Source organism: Hyla sarda, chromosome 2, assembly GCF_029499605.1.
Source record: "Hyla sarda isolate aHylSar1 chromosome 2, aHylSar1.hap1, whole genome shotgun sequence".
NCBI classification, from domain to species: Eukaryota; Metazoa; Chordata; class Amphibia; order Anura; family Hylidae; genus Hyla; species Hyla sarda.
Window position 1 is genome coordinate 182,757,278 of NC_079190.1, and position 22,189 is coordinate 182,779,466.

At 42.8% G+C, this 22,189-nt stretch overlaps 1 protein-coding gene across 8 annotated transcripts in view; it reads left to right on the forward strand.

The window, feature by feature from the left end:
* The first annotated feature begins 2,014 nt into the window (after window positions 1–2,014).
* The window catches only part of HERC2 (HECT and RLD domain containing E3 ubiquitin protein ligase 2), a 224,831-nt gene continuing 204,656 nt past the window's right edge, over window positions 2,015–22,189 (forward strand). For 7 of the 8 annotated variants that reach the window (XM_056555877.1, XM_056555882.1, XM_056555880.1 and 4 more), the window contains exons 1-2: window positions 2,015–2,251; window positions 16,302–16,392. In XM_056555877.1, coding sequence (XP_056411852.1) covers window positions 16,321–16,392 — 72 coding nt within the window. In that variant the 5' untranslated portion in view covers window positions 2,015–2,251; window positions 16,302–16,320. The remainder of the gene's footprint in view (window positions 2,252–16,301; window positions 16,393–22,189) is intronic. The other variant, XM_056555878.1, reaches the window with a different exon arrangement.

Below are 22,189 nucleotides of genomic sequence, written 5' to 3' on the forward strand. Positions count from 1 at the left end.
TTACGGATGTACAATGCCTCCACCTCCCTGATATCCTCTTGATACCGCACCCCCTCCCCATAAGGCAAATGCACGTGCCCGGGGGCACAGAGTTCCCTGCGTCGGGCCCTCAACCCCTCCATCAACTCGGCCCCCTCCCCCTCCGCAGCCGGGACCGGTGGGAGCGGCCCCCCAGGCAATGGCTGAAGCACTCCGTTCATGCAATCGACCAGCCCCGACCCACCTCCGAACACCCACCGCGGCAATTTTGGTGAGCACGGTCGTGCACTTGGCAAGCTTGATCGAGGTATGACCTCAGGGCTGGAGGAGGAAGAATAGGCCGCCTCTGGCGTGGTACTCACAGCAGACTCCTCCGACGGGATCTCGGCCCACGAGCCCCAGGTTCTGTGGTGAGGGGACAATCTCACCGGTGATGCACCTCCAGGTGTTCCTGCGCTCTCTCCGCTGGAGGCGTCTCTGGCCAATTGTCGTCATCATCAGGCAGTGGGGGAAGATTGCAGACCCCCTCTTCGTCTAATGACAACTCTGCAGATGGTCAGCAAGCTCTTGAAAAAGTTGGGCTGCGACTGCCACAACTTTCCGTGTTTCCGGCGCAATTTTGCTAGCTTCACCACATGGAACACTGCTCTACGCCATGTCTGTATTCTCCGGCTCTCCGTGCAGACTGAAGAGGTTGCTGTACGTGGCGTCTTTTATAGTGGACTTCTCCAAAATGGCGCCCGGCAGGAAGGACACTTTCGGTGCAGCCCCGACTTCAATGGCATCATGGTAGCCCTTGGGGGGTGTTGGTAGTGGGGGTATTGTTTCGGTAAATGAGGGGTTAATGTTAACCCTATAGTTCGTGACGCCAGGCTGAGGACTAGTATGCTGAGGTAATTCTCCGGCCTATTGCCGCCCTTCCCAGTAACGATAGGTGCATGTAATAAAATGACTGAAGATCCACAAAGTAGTTGAACTTTAACTTGAATAACTTTACTTAGATGATTGCGGTACATCCAATGAACAATACCAGTCTCAGGCAAACAGTCTCTATATATCTCAATGACTGACAATTGTTGCGGACCTTACATGAAATTAAAGTCTCTGAATTTAGGGTAATTATTGCAGATCCGTCTGGATTTAGGGGATAGATAAGGTCCGGTCATCCTGCAGAGTGTTTAGGGATTGATACACTCGCGATCCTAGATATATCAGCCGTTGCCGCAAGGCTCAGGCCTAACTCACTGCGATAAACAGCTGCACAGATCCTGCTCGTTTGACAGCACGGGAACAAGAGAGAGAACGATGGCCGCCGCTCCCTTATATGGGCAGGGGGTGGGGCGAATCTGATTGGTCCGAACATCTGTCATTCACTGTTACACAGTATGCTGGGATTGACTACGTCACAAGGACCTCCAAAGGTCCTCAAGCAGAAATACCATAGAGTTCACCTAACCACGTGATCCGCAGGTCCTGCTACGCTATGGACAGGTAATTAACTATTTATAGGCATTGATATAATATTTACATGCTTCCTAAGTAAGCTATTAGTGCGATAACTATCTGGATGAGAGGTGACCAGGGTTGAACTAGACAATGGGGACCCCGACGTCCTAGGGACTCTGCCTAAGGAGACCCATACACGCAGGTACCGGATAGGATACGGTACCGGGACACCACACACATATATATATATATATATATATATATATATATATATATATATATATATATGTGTATGTATATTGTATACATGTCAGCCAACCAGGGCTAACATAACAATGTGACAGGTGAGGACAGCTCAAGGACTCGTGTAGGCCTCCCTCATGCCATATTGTCTGCCCCAGTTGTATCTTCTTCATGTCACCTGTATAACACAATATACTAAGCCATAGACACCCGAACAGCGCAGCCCTCCCGCCCGCAGAGCGCCCGGCATGTCTCTGTGTACAACACGCAAAGTATACGCTTGTAGAACCCTGGCAACACATCACGTGACAGCTCCTGGCATGACGTCGGCGCTCCACCCACTCCCATCCCCTTTGCGGCTTTGGGAGGATGTCCCGCCTGTCCGTGGCGCTGATTGGACAGCCTTGTTGCATTCTGCTCTGTGATTGGCTAATGTCTTGCAGGCTTCGTCTTGTTCTTCCTGTGTTGCCCACAGAGGCCGCTTAAACCTGACGGGTGAGCTGGGTACTTGCTGTGGCAGGCTGCGCGTGTGACACGGTGGGGGTCGTTACCCCCTCGCAGGTTACCGGGGCAGTCCGATCAGGTGAGTGGGCACCGTCATCGCCCTCGTAACTCGGGGCCGTGGTGTCTGGATGATCATTGAGCATCATTATTGTCATCCGTCCCCCCCAGGGGCACAGTGCTAGGGTGAGATCTGAGCTGAAGCATCAATGGCCGGATGTAATCGCTGATCCCTATTGGTGTCACCGGTTATACTGTGTGTTGTGGGTGACAAGATGCTGCAGGACTTATCTACAGTAAGATCCTGTATGATCACTGCATGACTACCATGTCTACTGTATGTCATAAAATATACATGAGTGATGCTCCTATAGCACAGCTGCTGCTGACATCCTGGATCATGTGTATATGAAGTATATAGTGTGTGTGTGTGCTCATTTTTCCCAGTATTTTCCAACCAGTGTGCCTCCAGATGTTGCAAAACTACAACTCCCAGCATTCCAGGACAGCCAATAGCTGCCTGGGTATGCTGAGAGTTGTAGTTTTGCAACAGCTGGAGACACTGGTTGGAAACCACTGATTTATTCCAATGATCCTTCAGCTGGTGGTGCACACGTCTCCTGTCTATACACTAGTATTATGGATATTGGGGATATGGTTTTCATTTTAGGACAAAGTTAGTTGTCAGCCCTAACTCTGTCACGCGTCAGGCGAAACCGCATCCTGCCTCCTCCCTCTTACCAATCAACATCAGGCGTCAGCCGAAACTCCCTCATCCGAATCTCCATCATCCCTCAGATGAAAAACCTTCCTGCCATGTAGCAGTGCCCAGTCAGTGTTGGCGCTCTGCTGTACATGCTATTTGGTGTCGGCACTGCTATACAGATTCTGTAGAACATGTAGTGTCAGTAGTACAGTGTTTGTAGTTTTGACTCTATACACGCTGGCAGTGTCGGCCCTACTATGCGGCAGGAAGTTTCCTCTGAGGGATGATGGCGTTTTGGAATTTCGTATGAGGGAGGAGGAAGTAGTGACTGACGGAGGATTGGTCCGAGGGAGGAGGCGGGACGCTGTTTCGCCTGACGCAGGACGAGTTACAGCTGATATCTGACTGTCCTAAAATGGACGCCATATGGGGGAGATTTATGAAAACCTTTTGTAGAGGAAGAGTAGTCCAGTTGCCCATTGCAACCAATCAGATCGCTTCTTTTAGTTTTTACAGGCCTATTTGAAAATGAAAGTAGAAATCTGATTGGTTCCTTTGGGCAACTGCACCACTCTTCCTCTACATGAATTTTGATAAATCCCCCCCCCCATTGTGTGCATAGGCTTACCTGTGTCATCCTTACCGTCGATGGTTTGCTTTATGGAACTGGTTCTGCAGTAGGCTGTGACAGACTTTGTTTTTGGCACTTAGTTTCCTTTGTTAAATTTATCCACAAATCCCACATGAAGGAAGATCTTTGAGATCAGCTGATCTTACCCTATTGTCATATAAAGCTGAACCCTTCCTCTGTACCATCAGAACACATGATAAAGCCCCCTGTAGTCATCCACTGTGTTCACAGATGTGTGTGCTGACATTCCGGCGTAGGTCTGATGCCATATTTAGGCCCCTTTCAAGCTGTCATTGCTCCCCGTCAAGAACTGCCATTTAAGTTTCTCTTTTTTTATTTTTACTTTAACGGCTTTTCTTGTGACAGGGAGCAACGGGTTCCGACGACTCCCATTTGCTATTATGGGAGCTGTCTGGTGCAATTGTTTTTTGACAGGAATAGCCAGAGGAAATGACGGCGCAAGCAGTATTTTGTTTTCTCTAGCTCTTCTCCCCGGCTCCCCTGACTGCCATCACTATATGGTTGGCCTTTTTTCTGATGATATGTCTCAATAATTTATTATAGTAAGTACATATGCTTATGTTAGTATTGCAGAATGGCTCCAGCTGTTGTGGGGTTTAGTGCCTAAGTAAGTTATGAATAGTGTGCAGATAACTGCCTGGGGAACCAATACTGGGTGTGAAAAGACAGTGGGAGAATTAACAAACTTGGTTGGGTGTGATGTGTGACCCAAAAAGAGGCAACCATAGGGTCACATTGGAACATTGGCCCAGATTTATCAAACTGAGAGAAAAAAAAAAATGTTTTTCCCCACAGAAACCAATCACAGCTCAGCTTTCACTTTACCAGAGCTCGTTAGCTGAGCTGTGATTGGTTGCTATGGGAAAATCACTCTAATTTTTCTCACACAGTTTGATAAATCTGGGCAATTGTGTGTATGTGTTAGAAATTTTATTAAAGTACAAATCCAAAGTTTCACGCCAACGCGATGTCCCGAGCATGGGGCCACACTGGGCAGTACAGCAAGTTGTTCAGCAAGTTCCGTGCATGAGTCCCGTTCATCAGAAACTGGCTCATGCATGGATCTTCACGGAGTGTGGAACGGTTACTTTGGCAGCGGTACCATCCAGCCTGGCCTGCATCTCTCTGTGCTGGAGCCTCTCTGTGCAGGCCTGAAACTTTAGACTTTTGCCTTTTAATATTGTCTATCTCTTACACAGTGTAAACTTAGACCAGACAGTCTAATAATGTATTGGATTTATCACTGTCTGTTCAGTTAATCTGGTGCATCTGTAAACACTTTTGTCTAGCTTTACTCTACATAAAATTCAGGGAGGAAAATTTCCTTGCATAATTCTTCTCTGAATCTGCGATCTTCCTGGTCCAGCATAAATGATCTGTAATAGGCGATTATGTCTGCTGCAATTTTTGGTAAGCAACGTCCCATTGACAGACGTCACTTGGCATTGAACATGTTCACTCATTTGCTGGAAAATTCTGTCACAGAAATTTTGATATGTAAACTGAACACTGCAAAACCCATTGGTATCGAAGTGTGCTGCAAGGCAGAATTCACGGGTAATTCTCTTTAGTGTGAATGGGGCTTAATTTCAGTAATTAGTGCTCCCTCACCTACTCATGTGTAATTCATTAGTGACCCTCCTCATCCCCCCCCCCTTTGTCACTGTCAATGGTGTCCCCCTCATGTATCACGATATTAGTTTCCTCTTACTATCCTGTCGTGCCACCGTTATTATTGTCTTCCTTATCTCTACTCCCTTTGAAAAAAACAAACAAACAAAAAAAACTTTCACCCCTATTTCCATGTTGATCCTCCATTGTTCCTCTGTTTGCCCTGTGGATTTGCATAAGCAGCGGATGTCACGTGACCACTGTAGCTATTAGCAGCCCTGGCGGCCACTCTCCCCACCTGATGTCTGCTTCACACTCTAGCGCCGACTAGGGGCAGAAGGGGGGGGGTGCAGTTAGCACAGAGTCGGAGGTAAGTTACATTGGAAAGGGCTGACAAATGTTTAGGCGCCACAACAAAATTCTTGTTGTGGCGACCTGGCACCTGTGATTTGTCAAGCCCTGTACTATGTTATTCCATCCTTTGCTTTTGTTATGGTATGCTGAAGTATACCAGCCTGATGGAGCTCAGAAGGACACTTTCTGATGTAGAAGGAAAATATCAAAATAGGCAGGAGCACTTAATTTTGTCACCCCCCTCCATATCATGGACACTCGCCATCACTATTCCCACAGTGCCATCTGTTTTATTCCTACATTCGTACATTACTGTAACTGGATTATGTGGCTGCACATGCGTTAATACAGGTGTTGATTATCAGAGACCTTTCTCCTGATCAGAGGGGATCAATGATCAATTAGTTATCCCCTATCATTTTGGTAGGATCACTAATGATTGTAAGATAACCCTTTTAATTTGGTTTTATACACTATATATCACTCCTGTGGATCAACACAATAGGGACACACAAAGGACATACGTTGAACTTGATGGACTTTTTGCAACCCTATAAAATATATACACACTGTCATGGCCGTAATGTTGGCACCCCTGACATTTTTCAAAAAAAATATTTCTCACAGGAAAGGATTGCAGTAACACATGTTTTGCTGTACACATGTTTATTCCCTTCGTGTGTATTGGAACTAAACCAAAAAAGGAGGAAAAAAAAGCAAATTGGACATAATGTCACACCAAATTCCAAAAATGGGCTGGACAAAATTATTGACACCCTTTCAAAATTGTGGTAAAATAAGATTTTCAAGCATGTGATGCTCCTTTAAACTCACCTGGGGCAAATAACAGGTGTGGGCAATATAGAAATCACACCTGAAAGCAGATAAAAAGGAGAGGAGTTCATTTTGTCTTTGCATTGTGTCTGTGTGTGCCACACTAAGCATGGACAACAGAAAGTGAAGAGAACTGTCTGAGGACTTGAGAACCAAAATTGTGGGAAAATATCAACAATCTCAAGGTTACAAGTCCATCTCCAGAGGTCTAGATTTGCCTTTGTCCAAAGTGCACAACATTATCAAGAAGTTTGCAACCCATTGCATTGTAGCTGATCCCCCTGGGCTTGGACGGAAGAGAAAGCGTTGAAAGGTGTCAACGTAGGATAGTCCGAATGGTGGATAAGCAGCCCCAAACAAGTTACAAAGATATTCAAGCTGTCCTGCAGGCTCAGGGAGCATCAGTGTCAGCGCGAACTATCATCGACATTTAGATTAAATGAAAAGCTGAAATTAACTTGAGTAAGCCAAAATCCTTTTGGGAAAATGTCTTGTGGATAGATGAGACCAAGATAGAGCTTTTTGGTAAAGCACATCTTCTACTGTTTACCAAAAACGGAATGAGGCCTTAAAAGAAAAGAACACAGTACTTACAGTGAAATATGGTGGAGGTTCAATGATGCTCTGTGGTTGTGTTGCTGCCTCTGGCACTGGGTGCCTTGAATGTGTGCAAGGCATCATGAAATATGATCTGAAATTTTGGGTCACATGGTACAGCCCAGTGTCAGAAAGCTGTGTTTGCGTCTGAGATCTTGGGTCTTCCAGCGGGACAGTGACCACAAACATACATCAAAAAGCACCCAGAAATGGATCATAGCAAAGCACTGGAGAGTTGTGAAGTTGCCAGCAATGAGTCCAGATCTAAATCCCATTGAACACCTGTGGAGAGATCTTAAAATTGCTATTGGGAAAAGGCAGCCTTCCAAAAGAGAGACCTGGAACAGTTTGCAAAGGAAGAGTGGTCCAACATTCCGGCTGAGAGGTGTAAGAAGCTTATTGATGGTTATAGGAAACAACTGACTAGTTATTTTTTTTCTAAAGGGTCTGCAACCAAATATTAAGTTAACGGTGCCAATAATTTTGTCCACACCATTTTTGGAGTTTGGTGAGACATTTATGTCAAATTAGCTTTTTTTTTTTCCCTTACTTTTTTGGTTTAGTTCCAATACACACAAATGGAATAAGCATGTGTATAGCAAAATGTGGTGGTGCAATCCTTTTCTGTGAGAAATACTTCATTTTCTTGAAAAACTCCAGGGGTGACAACATTTATGGCCATGACTGTGTGTGTGTGTGTGTTAGTAAGTATATTGCCTTCTCCCTACTGTTTGTGCGCTGCTGAGACCTCATACACAAGACTGACGTGTGTGTAAGCCACTTGTAGAAGTGCAAGGTACCTTTACTGTATCCCTTACTGTATGTAACTTAGGACTGTTTGTGAGGAAGCAAATATCACAAAGTGGGCTGTAAAAGGGCAGTAACTTCAAGAATTTTGTTGATAATGAATCTTGGCCTTCTTTGTGATTGCTGCTTGCCACACTAATTATATAAATAATAAATAATTATAAAAGCATTTTTTGTGGAAATTATTTTGAATGGATTTTATTTGACAGACTGTACTACAGGAATGGATGAATATACAATATCTATGTAGGAAGATAAAGGTTACATTTTTCTTGATGTACAGGGATGTGGAATTTCTAACGCCCGACGCCCGGGACTAGCAGTTTTGGGCGCCGGGCAGGTGAATTTGTCCGGCCTTTAGCCCGGCTTCGGGCAAGCAGGGCCGGACCTGACAAGTGCGGCGGATCTGCATCTGTATGGAGCGGGCACCCGACTCCTGCCCGCTCCATACTCTGCAGCCTGTGTCCTCGGAAGCAGAGCAGGGGAGATGAGAAGCTGTGTATGTGTCTTCTCTCCCCTGCTCTGCAGACGTGGGGGGGGGGGGGGGGGGGATGAGGGGTGTGTGGCTTATTTCTCCCCTTGCAGACCTGCGTCCTCTGCCTTCGCTCCCCGCACGTCTGCACGGGGAGATGCTTGCGGCGCTCTGCAGTATGTATGGAGCTCGGGACTCCTGCCCGCTCCATACTCTGCAGCCCCCGGCTGTTCTCAGTAGCCGGGGGCCGCCGCTAATAGCCAGCATGCAGCGATCGCCGCGGGTGGCTATTAACCCTTTAGATCGCCGCTGTCAAAGCTGACAGCGGCGTCTAAAGGGAGATGTGAACGCTCCCTGGTGGGCTAGTGGGGTGGATCGCCCCCCCCACAGCGTGATCGCAGGGGGGCGATCCACTATAGAGGTAGCCGGAGGACTTACCTCTGCTTCCTCCTGTCCCGGCTGTGTCATTGATGGAGCCTGGCTGGACCAGGCTCTATCAATGGATCACAGAGCTCACAGATTAATAGAGTTCAATAGAGCTCTATTCATCTGTCTGAGGAATCTAATGATTTCTCATAAGTCTAATAAAGTGTCAAAAAATAAATAAATAATAATAAATAAAAGTTTTAATAAACCCAGTGGTCTTCAAACTGTGCCCCTCCAGATGTTACAAAACTACAATTCCCAGCATGCCAGGACAGCCGTTTGCTGTCCGGGCATGCTGGGAGTTGTAGTTTTGCAACATCTGGAGGGCCACAGTTTGAAGACCGCTGCATTAACCCCTTCAATGTTAAAAGTTCAAATCACCCCCTTTTCCTATATAAAAACATATAAACATATTTGGTATCGCTTCGTGCGTAATTGTACAACCTATTAAAATATAACATTATATATCCCCGTACGGTAAATGTAAAAAAAAAAAAATACCAAACCACAGATTTGAAATTTTTATAATATCCCAGAAAAAAAAAGTAAAAAAGCGATTAAAAAGTCAGATCAATACCAAAATGGTACCGATACAAAAAACAGATTATGGCGCAAAAAATCAGCCCTCATACAGCCTGGTATGCGGAAAAAAAATAAAGCTGCAGGGGTTAAAAAATGGCAATTAAAAAAAATTTGAAAAGTCCAGAATTAGTAAAACATGACGTAAACGATACAAATATGGTATTACTGTAATCAGGCGCCTAAAGTATAAAACTAACGTTACCTCAACCACAAGGTAAATGGCGCAGAAAAGAAAACCACCAAATATGCAAAATTATCTTTTAGTATTACAATTTCACTTCCCTTAATATATATTTATATATTTTTTTGGTTCGGAGAATATGTTATTGAAAAATTAAAAGGTATCATTATAGTAGGTAGTTATGGCTATTATAGGGCGAGGAGGAAAAAACGAGAGCGTAAAAGCGAAAATTGGCCCGGACAAGTGGATCGTCATGAGGGACAAGTAGATTTTGCTCCATTTTAGTCCCGTGGACAAGTAGTTTTTTATAAAATTTCCACACCCCTGATGTAGTTTGTTCACTGTACCATCTGCTTCACTATGCGATCATTAATGGATGCCAAGTCAGTCTGGGTTAGAAGTTCTGGTAATGCAGATGTAGACTCCTAATAAGTGCACTTTACATTAATAGGGTTCCCAGCATTGTCAATCTATGCTGCACGGATCTGAGATGCTGGCGAACAGTTCTGAACAAAATGCAGAACAGCTCTGCATTTGCTTGTTGCTTCCTTCATTCCTAGTAAAGTAATGTAATCTGCTTCTTTTAGCTTTTAGATGTATTTGCCACTTTAGGCCTGTGTTACACTGAGACTTTTTGTAGAGGTACTGATTGGTTTTAAAAGGGTTATCCGGGGGGGGGGGGGGGGGGGGATAATCCTAGGGGATAATTTCTAACATCATATCCTCACCGTCCCTGCGGACAGAAACAGGAAAAAAAGTACTCGCCTCCCCCCAAGCCCCTGCAGCTGCCGTTCTGACACAACCAGTTAGGATCTATTTCTCCCTGTGATCAGTCAACTCCAGCCGTGTTGATTGGCAGACACAGATTTAATTAATATGTATCGATACCGATTTATATGGCAACACTCTAAGTGTAAGCTTATTGGCTAAGAATCCCCGGTGGATAATGCTGTATAACTTTATTACCAATCACAGGGTTCCTTTTTACACTTTGTTCCTTATCGTAGAAAAAGCTTATCCAACAAAAACCTCATTATTCACCAAGGTCATTTGGATAGTTTGAGCATCACTGGGCGCTGGCCAGAACTAAGACAATGGTTAATTGAAAGTAGATAAAACCGGACAACACTTAGACTATAAATAAATGTATTTATTCTTTTGTTTTCCATGAACATAAAACATATAAACAAAACAATCAAATATATATAGAACAAGATCTACACACAAAAAAAAATCCAAGGAAAAGGAAGAAAAAAGAAGAGAAGGAAAGCATACATTCACCCATCTAATCATTCACTTCGAATTTTTTATTACGTATTTATGTAATCCAGAGGGTATTACATAACTAATCTCTTTCAATATTGATCCACTATCTTTACCTGCTTTTCTTAATCAGTCAATAAGTCTGTCTAAACTATCCCAAATGGGATCTTAATACTCATACGAAATTCTTGCCACAGTCTCCATTTTTCCTGATATTGGCTACTGGTTAACATATTTTGTGCGAGTAACCCTTGAATTTTAAAGTTTCTATGTACAATTCTTATTAATTCAGAGATAATAGGTATTTCCTCAGATTTCCATTTTTGTGCTATGTGAGAATGAGCGACAAACAAAATGTGGGTCATTACCATCAATTCAAAATTAGGTAAAAAAAACAGTTGTTAAAGATAGCAATGCCACCTCAGGGCTTTTATTTATGGGACATCCCAATATATTACCCAATAGGAGAAATATCTGTTTCCAATATTTCTAAACTTCCTGACACTCCCACCAAATATGGAAAAAGGAACCGACTTTTTTTTACACCTCCAACAGAATTTCTAAAAAATTGGTGAAATTTGATTAAGTCGATATGGTACCCAATGCCATCTATACATTATTTTCCTCAATATATCCAAGTGGTTGGAGCATCTAGAAAGTTCAAGTGGGAGATTAAAGACAAAATGCCATTCCTTCTCAGTGAACTTACAGCCCAAATCCTTTTCCCAGGCTTTTTGAAATGAAAAGGTATCTTGCTCCCTAACAGAAACCATATGAACATATGCTCGGGATATTACCTTTTCCATATTATCCCCTTTACGAAAATTTTTTGTATATAAGGAAGTGTCTTCTGGAGAATGATATTTTAAAGTCCTCCCCCCCCCGTCACATTTTCTCTCCCCCCGTCACATTCACCCCTTGTCACATTATCCCCGCTTCAGGGAGCTTTTTGTACTGCAGCAATACACTGGGTTTCCCGGGCGGTTTTCAAATCTCCCACCAGATCCGGGAAACCCAGTGTGTTTGCAGCTGCAAAAGACCTTTGCTCAACAGCCAATCACTGGCTTGACACGTGACACCGCTGTGGCCAGTGATTGGCTGAAAAGGCAAAGGTCCTACTGCTTATATGGAAAAGAGAGGAGACATCCGACTGCATGCAGACGAATGGCATCTGCAGGGATCGGGAGTATGTGAGCAGAAGTTTTCTTTTCATCTTTCTCCCTGTCGCCTTTTACTTAGCTCAGTGTTTTTCTACCAGGGTGCCTCCAGCTGTTGTGAAACTACTACTACCAGCATGCCCGGACAGCCTTTGCCGGTCCTGGCATGCTGGGAGTTGTAGTTTTGCAACAACTGTAGGCATGCTGGTTGACTTTTAGTATTTAAATTTGTTCTTACCTGCTCTGGCTGGCCCCAGCCTGCAGCAGCACACGTGAGTCGGCCTGAACAGATAATTGCAAGTTTTCCCGGTGGGCTATATCGCAAAAAGCAAAAATCGCGATTTGATTGCTTTTGCGATATATCGTGCAGCCCTAATGTGTGTATGTGTATGTGTGTATGTGTATATATATATATATATATATATATATATATATATATATATATATATATATATATATAAAATAAGAGAACATAGATATCAAAATATAATTTTACCAACTTTCACTCTCTCAGTTCATTTCAGCTGGGTGTTTGAACTTTGCTTCATAGAAAGGGAGTATCATCATAGGCATCTTCTTCCAGAGAAATAGTTTGGTATATAGTTCTTGTCACAGCAGTCTCAATCAGTTTTTGAGATAGTCCTCCTGATGCAGGGAATGCAACAACACCCACAGGTCACCAAGATGACCAACACAATTGTGATGGTGATCACCAAGCCGACATCACCAATCCAGTCCATCTTCCAAACCATCCCTCAAGCCCGTCTGTGAATGGGTAACTTATTCCTGAGTTCTCGGCCAGCTCTTTTGATAATGCAGACATTCCTTCGATAGCTCTGGTCACGATTCCTCCAGGAGCTGTATTGTTGGGAATAAAGGTACAACACATACTGCCAAACATTTTGCAGACCCCTCATCTTTCTTCTAGTACTATATCTATGGCCATCCTATTTTGCCAGGCCATCAAAGAGGTGAGGGCCAATTATTCTGCTAAGCCTTTGACTGCATCCCTTTTTATATAATTTACAAACCTCTTTTGGTTATAGTAGATGTAATTTATTCAGCCAACATTTTTGTTTACTGTACTCCACCAAAAGAACAGAGACTCAAACTCTGCTGCCACTTGATCTCTGGCTTTAAACTCATTAGGCACTCCACGTGGAACCCCTATCTTGTCAATGTACACCTGAGAGTCAAAAGACCCTTTAGGAGAGGTGTCCCTTTGGCTACGTGAGTGGCCTCTTTTCCAGGGTGACTCTGACAGGATATGGAGGGGCATAACCAGTTGCACCATAGAACAATCCCCTCGGCATTTGCTGGGATCCTAGCTCTTAGCCGTTTATTTCTGCATAACCACCAGACGTCAGCCCTTAGGGTATCCTGCTCAACCCAGCCACCATCTTTCCCTTTCTTGTTAATCCTCTCCATACAGTAGTCATCGGGCAACAATCCCAGGTTTGTACCGCTCTCATTCCCTGGGCGTGCAAAGAGAGTAAAATTGCCAGGAAATGCCTTGACCGCTGGGGGGTATTTGGGATCTCTGGACCTGAGGAAACAATAAACTCAATGTATGACAGGCTGTGTTAGTATCACGTTTGTATGCTTTTTGGAACAGTTTCATCATACAATTTTAAACCTTCTGGATCTGTATTAGGGTTTAAAGGAAAGAGTGCTGCAGCTAAGTGGGGCCTGGCACCCGCACAGACTAGGCAATTTTCTCTTTTTATTGTTTTGGTTTTATAGCTTAGCCATTGTAGCCACTCAACAAATTCTGTATTTCAAGGATAATTACTGTTTAGTTTCCATAACATTAATTCCCCCCCCCCCCCTTTTGATTATATTGTTTGCCATATCTTCTCAATATCCCAATGACTATATTCCACCAGCAGATTGACTGTTAGTATTCAACATGCTGCTGGCAGGAACCTCACTTTTCATCACTAGGAAGAAGATAGAATTCACACATATAATCACCATCGGAGACAGAGGTATAACCCCTGAATTCTCTATTTTGCAGAATACATAACAATTGGATATAGCCAAGAGTATAAACAATATAAAAAAACTCTATCATTGGGTGTATTGTTTTAGTTAAGAAGAGAGAAAAATATATATATATATAATTATATAATATATAATTTTTTATTAATTAGTGCAGGGCAGTATACCGGCTCATACCGAAATTTTTGTGCTGCACGATATGAATTTTTCCCATACTTCAATACTGGTTGGGCACCTCCCCCTCGGGAATGAATGAATTATCAACCCAGCGCTGCGCTGTCCCCAACGGGGAACTACTCACACGTTACCCGCAAGCGCTGCCCTCCTCATCCTCCTGTTTGTTGCGAGCTGCCGGTGCTGGAACTCTATACTGTACGCTGTATCCCTATGCCCGGGCTGCAAAAGATAAACAAAATAAACTTAAACGCTCTTTCCTACATCGGCCTCACGCTCTTCCTGGGGATGCGAACGTCGGAGAGCCGTCAGCCTATCAGCGGCTGCAGCGAAGTTCTGCCTCGGCTGGTGATAGGTTGAGCGCACTGTCATGTAAGAAGCCAGCTTCTTACATGACAGTGCGCTCAACCTATCACCGACCAAGGCGCAACATCGCTGCAGCCGGTGATCGGCTGACGGCTCTCCGACGTTCCCATCCCCAGGAAGAGCATGAGGCCGACGCTCACGGGACACATGATTTTGGGGGGTGGGGGGGGGGTGGGATACCGTTATCCTGTGGAACTGCCATAAGTTACAAAAATACCGTGATACACGTATTTGGTCTTACCGCCCATCTCTAATATATATTAATTTTTTTTTTTTTTTTATATTATCCCCTACTTATTTCTAATGCCTGTACATACCAGGTTGGTGACAACATAAGTTCTGTATCTGAAGTAAAGGCAAATGTATCATTATGCAATTCCAGATGAGTGATCTTTACAAGACATCCTGAGAATGGATTTGAAAAATGAAAAATTTGTAGTCTTTGTATCATTAGTCACTATACATACATGCAAAGGGCCTATTTCTATAAACATTGTATAGTCAGTTGGTAATACTGTCTATTGACACTTATGAACTGCATCATGTCATACACAAGACTTGTTGCCTTAGGTTACATTCTTTCTCAAATAGAGCACAACATATATAAATATAATGTGTGATATCCCAGTACGGGATATAGTCCCGTAGAGTACTTAGGCCCTGTCAGGTTGAGTCCCTGTGTGTCCTAGGGGCTCTCCTGTAAGGTCTCCCCCATAGTAATATATAATTTGTATATAGTGTTATGTGCATTATGTATTAAGGACCTTGGAGTTGTCACATGATAATGTGTTGTTACCCAGAGAGCAAGGTCCTTCTGTGTTACTGGCCACCTCTCTGGGATCCTAGCCTATCTGTAAAGACTATTTCCATCTGTCTACCTCAGTAAAGCTACCGTTAACCCTAACCTGGTCTTGGACTATTATTGCCCTGTCTAACCTCGGGATAGTGGTACTACTGTTCTTAGCGATACTACTGTTCGGATGGTTATCGGGAAAACCGCTCTGGTGTCACGAACATTAGTGGCGCTGCTTCTGGCTTCGGTGTGGCGTCTCCTGCGTCGTTGCTATGCGCTGCGCTACGCAATGACGAGTGACATCGCGTTGAAGACGTCACTCGTCATTGAGCCTCGCAGCACATAGCAACGAGACAGGAGATGCCACACCTGAGCCAGAAGCAGCCCAGACCCGACCCCGGCAACAGGTAATTATAAAACCGAGGATGGGGGAGGCAATGGGGCAGTGGCACCGATAGCCAGGGGGAGAGAAGCGGCGGCAGCAGGGCTCTAGACCCCAGGAAAGGCAGGGAGAGAGAAGCGGGCAGCGACTGCCTCTCTCCCCCTGCCTTTCCTGGGGGGCTTCTGCGGGGTCAGAAACAGTGTATTGGGGTATACACATGCGCACACACACGCACCCTCATTTTACCAAGGATATTTGGGTAAAGAACTTTCGTTTTACCCAAATATCCTTGGTAAAATGAGGGTGCGTGTTATAGGCCGGTGTGTGGTATACCCCGATAAATACGGTAGTTAAAAATTGTGTCCCTGCAGCTATGGTCTGTGTGTGTCTCTATGAGGAGTCCAAACACAGGAAGTGAGGGTAGGACAAACCCGGGATCATCTTGATGTATGAGCTAGGGGTGTGTTATAGTTGCTTTTTCTTAGTGCACAGAGCCCTGCTTGTCCACCCTCACTTCCTGTATTTTGACTCCTCATAGACACACACAGGCAATAGCTGCAGGGACAAAAATACACCTAGACCCTAGACCTTATACCTTATCCCTTATCCAAATGGGCCCGCTCGACAACAGTTATGATGTGTTCATCCTCTCCTTGGCTAACAAAAGTTCCTTTTGTTCCTTTTTTAAAAATCATTAAAATCTATGGTAAATAGGAATTGGCATTGTCAGTATATTGGTCGTGGTGTCTTATTTCTTTCTATTGTATGTTATAGGCAGTGTACCGCAAGTAAGATGTCTTCAGAGAAGTTCACACTGGTTGCACAATCAAGATTTGATTCAAAATGGTTGAAGACAGATTTACAGGTAAAAATGGATTATCCTCCATCATCGCTGTGGGTTTTATTTATTACAATGTATTGCCAATAGTTTTGAAGTTCTTTGTGTATGTCACACAAAGTGTCTATGGTCTTATTTCTTTGACAGCATATTGAATATTCTATTTACTTCCTGAATAATACGTCATTTACCTGTAGCTATATTTTCATTTACTTGATTTGTATTTTTGTTTTTCTCTGCTGCTTATAAGTACTGTCTTTTCAGTTACTTAAATTTTTTTCCCCCTGTAAGTAAAATATAGCCAATTGGCTTCATACAGAATATATATATATATATATATATATATATATATATATATATATATATATATATATTATGTATAAAATTTATTATTTATTTTATAATATACATTTTTTTTATTTTTACTATTGAGATAGCTTACAAACATCCCTCTCCTGACAGCAGCATCACCTGCACAAACCTAAATATACAGGTACATAGTGGAGGTCCTGCAAAATAGACACATACTTACTGCAGCGCAGCCACTGTTGTCATGGGATTATCCCTACTGTGCTGCATGTCCTCCTTTTTGCTGTTCACCCAAGGACCTGTCTGCTTAGCCAGTCAGTGGCTCGAGTGGTGCCCTGCCTTGCCCACTGATGCTGAGTAGGCTGGTTCTTGTACTGACACAAGGAAGTGCAGCACAGTATGGACTGTCAGTGTGGTGGCGGTGGTGCAGGAGAGGGAGTTAAGTATACGTTTTTTTTTTTTTTGTTAGTCTTTTGTTTGTTTTTTGTAATTTTACAGGAGCTAGAGAAAAATATTAAGAAAAAAATCCTCAAACGCCCCTTTTAAGTGCAAAACATTTGATTACTTCTCTCATACATTGATCAGCTACAAAAAGCCTTCACTATACTTTGCTCAAAAACATCTGGGCACACATCCTGTTAGTATCCAATGGAAATCTTCCCTTTGACTGCGCTTTCATTTAATATGTATACTCTTCTCTGTACAACACCCTCATCTCAGCCCTGTGTTTTGTAGTATCCCTGCTATACCGTGAAGAATGGTAGGTATTTAAATATGGCGACTAAGCACTTAGGATTTGTAATTTACTTAACACCCTGTAAGGTTCTATGCCAACACCCCACCCTTGCTGTAACACATGCTCCACGGGGATAATTCCAAAAACTGTATATAGCAGTAGGGGCTTTATAAATCAAATTAGTACTGGGGTGTGTGTTTTCTAAATATAGTGTGACTATTGTATTAGGGGTTCTCCGAATCTATTTCAGACACTGGTCTTTCTTTTGAACCAGGGAATGTTCTCTTGCTCTTTCTGAATTCTCTTGTATTTGCCAATTGTGCCATAAGTTTATTTAATATTTATAATAATAGCACTATAGTGTTATACATTGTACATAATGGATAGGCATGTTGTTAACTGTATAATTTGTTATTCCTTATTATTCAGTTTTTTTTCATATTTTTTTTTTTTTTTAGGAAGAATTTTAGTAGGGTTTAATTTAACCTTAGACTTTAGAGAATAAGGCAAGAAGGCAGTCACTGAAATGCTATTTAGCAGCCATATTATTTTACAGTGAAATTGTACCCCCCAGAAGGACAAGCTGTAAGGTTATGCAAATTGAGAAAGTGGTAGGTGTCACTAAGATCTGCAGATGATCAAGCAAGCACTTATCTCTAATCTGTGCCATGTGGGAGGAGCTTAAGTGGTATAAAAGCCATATGGAAAGCAAATTTTGTCAGCGATGTGGAACCTCAGAAATTAGATCACAAACTTACAGTATGACTGTGGGACACCTCCTGTTTCTTGACGTCAGTTACTGTTGATCTGAGAGACATTTGAATGACAGCAAGATGTGCATGAAGGAAAAACTCTGCACGAAAAGATCATCAGTATAGAAGAATGGCCCGTAGTGATCAATTCTAGAAAGTGATTGGAATAAGATGTCACATACCAAACCTAGTGCGTTGAACGGTGTCTACACAAACAAGGGAGGCCTGTGCTTTCAGCTATGAATTTTGCTTTTTTCTTGGGTGCAATGATAGGCAGGGTTTGGTCTGGAGACCTTGTGGGTATCTGCATGAAGAGATGTCACACCAGTCGTTCTCTCTGGATAATTGTCTGCTGGCAAAATGTATGGTAGCCAGACCCCCCCCCCCCCCCCCCTTATTGCAGGTAAAATAATAGCTCGGTGTTACTTTGATTTGGTCATGTAACCAGTGGTATGGCCAGTTCTCTAAAGTGTTGAAGGAGATGGTTTTTCAACACTTTAATACCAGGTATGCATGTTGGTTGTGCTACTGTAAGCAACCCCTGTGGCCTAAATATGCTACCATGGGCTGTAGCAGACATTTTTTTCCCATCATGCATATCTGGGATGTCATTGGTCTGTAATTGCGAAGGGAGCTGCAGGTAGTGGATTCAGCGTGGCAGAACATTCTTCAGGCAACCATTAAAAACCTAATTGATAGCATACCAAAGCATGCATATTTCTGTGCCTGGTTCTCTTTTTCCATGCTGAAGATATGCCAATAATGAAAGAGATGTATTGAATATTGTTTTCATATCAACATTTCCATAATGTCATGTCTACAATGTTGAGAAGTGTAGATATTTTGTACCCAAGTTTTATTGACCAATATAGAGTGTCAACTTTGCCTTAACCCCTTAAGGACTCAGGGTTTTTCCGTTTTTGCACTTTCATTTTTTCCTCCTTACCTTTAAAAGAATCATAGTTCTTTAAATTTTGCACCTAAAATCCATATGATGGCTTATTTTTTTGCGCCACCAATTCTACTTTGTAATGACATCAGTCATTTTACCCAAAAATCTGTGGCAAAACTGAAAAAAAAAAAAAAAAAAAATCATGGTACGACAAAATTGAAGAAAAAAAACACCATTTTGTAAATTTAGGGGCTTCTGTTTCTACGCAGCTAATTTTTCAGTAAAAATGACACCTTCTCTTTATACTGTAGGTCCATACGATTAAAATGATATCCTACTTATGTAGGTTTGATTTTGTCGTACCTCTGGAAAAAATCATAACTACATGTACGAAAATGTATAAGTTTAAAATTGTAATCTTCTGACCCTTATAACTTAATTTTTCCGCATATGGGGGGGGGGGGGATTGGTGATTAAGAGGGCTAATTTTTTGCGCCATGATCTGAAGTTTTTAGCGATACCATTTTTGTATTGATTGGACTTCTTGATCGCTTTTTATTCATTTTTTTTATGATCTAAAAAGTGACCAAAAATACGCTATTTTAGACTTTGGAATTTTTTTGCGCGTATGCCATTGACCGTGCGGTTTAATTAATGGTATTACAACAGAGAGGGAATGGGCTGGCACTAGAGACTAACTTTTCCTGTTGCAAATTGGAGCAATTAAGTGTGTACTGCTGTATTCTTACTGAATCAATGTTGCAAAGCTTCCAAATAATCACAATAAATGTGTGCAAAATAGAACAGAAATGAAGCTGCACTCACCGAATCTTCTTGCAATGCTATTTATTTGCTGAACATTACAGGGTGACAGGTTAGAAATGCAGGTGCGTGTAGAGCGACACATGTTTCAAGCTAGTCGCACATCTTCTGACTCTCAATTACCTGCTCACAGCTTCTGTCCTTAAATACAGGCCTCCCCCTCCCACACTATTCACCTGAACTATAATTACCTGCTACATGTACCTGTTCAATCAGAACTCCGTACGAGCGATGATGAGAGTTGCGTTCCTGAGCAGCCACTCCTCCACACTACGTAGGCCGACCTATGTGCGCTCAGCCCAACCCACGGATCGGAACGAATTCCGACCAATGAGCAGTGCCGGCGCTACTAAGGTGCTTACCACGTGATCCGGAGTCATGGCAACCAGGACGCCAGCTCTCCTGCTTCGTTCTGGTGATGCTTCCGCATCTAAATCCAGGGGAATGTAGGAGACTGAAACCAAATGCGGGGAAAAAAATGGACTGAGGGGTATATAAAAAGGGGCAATTTAAGCCCACTATTTATCAAAAATATCCATTAAGGAGAGTAACTGCAAGACAGGATAAGGGCAAAGATGGTAAAACAAGAGAACACAAAGCTACAGTTACACTTGAAAAAATAAATAAATATATAAAAAAGTGGACCTAATCAGTCTAAGAAAAGATTTGTTTTCTCTTTCAAGCATTCTGATATGGATCTTAAAATTCAAAATGCCAGTCGAAAGTATTGGGGAATCATTGAAGCAGATTCAGATCTTTCAGAGACAGCAAAAAATGGTCCTTTATTTTCGTATAGACGAAATAAAACCTTAGCCAGTGAGCTAGGCTCCAATCATCAATACAAAGAAAAAACAAACTAATTGGCTCACTAGAACATCTTTAAAAGGGAATTTTCGTTGCGGACAGTGTTCCTTTTGTGAATTTAATCTACAAGCAAAATACTTAAATGTAGGAGGCATCGAGTGCAGAGTAAATAGTTTAATTACTTGTAAGAGTAAATTTGTCGTATTTGTGATCCAATGCTCCTGTGGATATTTCTATATCGGTAAAACGATTTGTTGTCTATATATTAGAATACGTGAGCATTTTTGCTCTATCCGCACAGGCATTGGATCACCACTAATGATTCAGCATGTGAGAATTCAACATGATAGTGACCCTAAAGTACGAATATTCTCTGGTTTAGAATTAGTGCAATGTCCTTTTAATGGAGGTGACAGGCAAAAACTATTACAGCAAGAGGCCAAATGGATCCTGCGGACAGACGCAGAAGGCCCATTAGGGCCCACTTTTTATGAAATGCATCCACTTTTTTATATATTTATTTATTTTTTCAAGTGTAACTGTAGCTTTGTGTTCTCTTGTTTTACCACCTTTGCCCTTATTCTGTCTCGCAATTACTCTCCTTTAATGGATATTTTTGATAAATAGTGGGTTTAAATTGCCCCTTTTTATATACCCCTCCGTCCATTTTTTTTTCCTCTGCATTTTGTTTGTCTCCTACATTCCCCTGGATTTAGATGCGGAAGCATCACCAGAACGAAGCAGGAGAGCTGGCGTCCTGGTTGCCATGACTCCGAATCACATGGTAAGCACCTTAGTAGCGCCGGCGCTGCTCATTGGTCGGAATTCATTCCGATCCGTGGGTTGGGCTGAGCGCACATAGGTCGGCCCACGTGGTGTGGAGTAGTGGCTGCTCAGGAACGCGGCTCTCATCATCGCTCATATGGAGTTCTGATTGGACAGGTACCTGTACAGGTAATTAATTTATCGTTGAGGTGAGTAGTGTGGGAGGCCTGTATTTAAGGACAGAAGCTGTGAGCAGGTAACTGAGAGCCAGAAGATGCGCGACTAGCGTAAAACACGTGTTGCTCTACACGCACCTGCATCTCTAACCTGTCCACCGGTTATATTCAGCGAATAAATAGCACTGCAAGAAGATTCGGTGAGTGCAGCTTCATTTCTGTTCTATTTCGCACACTTAATTAATGGTATATTTTTATAATTTGGATATTTCTTCTTTTTCCCTTTTTTATTTTATTTTTTTTTTTTTTGCAGTGTTATAGGGGGCTAGAACACTGCACACACTGATCTTTTACATCGATCTTTGTTATCTCATAGGATAACATTGATCGATGATTCTGACGCTTGACTGGTCATGCCTGGATCTCAGGCACTGAGCAGTCATTCGGCGATCGGCGACGCAGAAGGCAGGTATGGGGACCCTCCTTGTGTCTGCCAGCTGTTTGGGATGCCGCTATTTTGCCGCGGTTGTCCCGAACAGCCCACTGAGCTTACCGGCAGTAGTTTTAA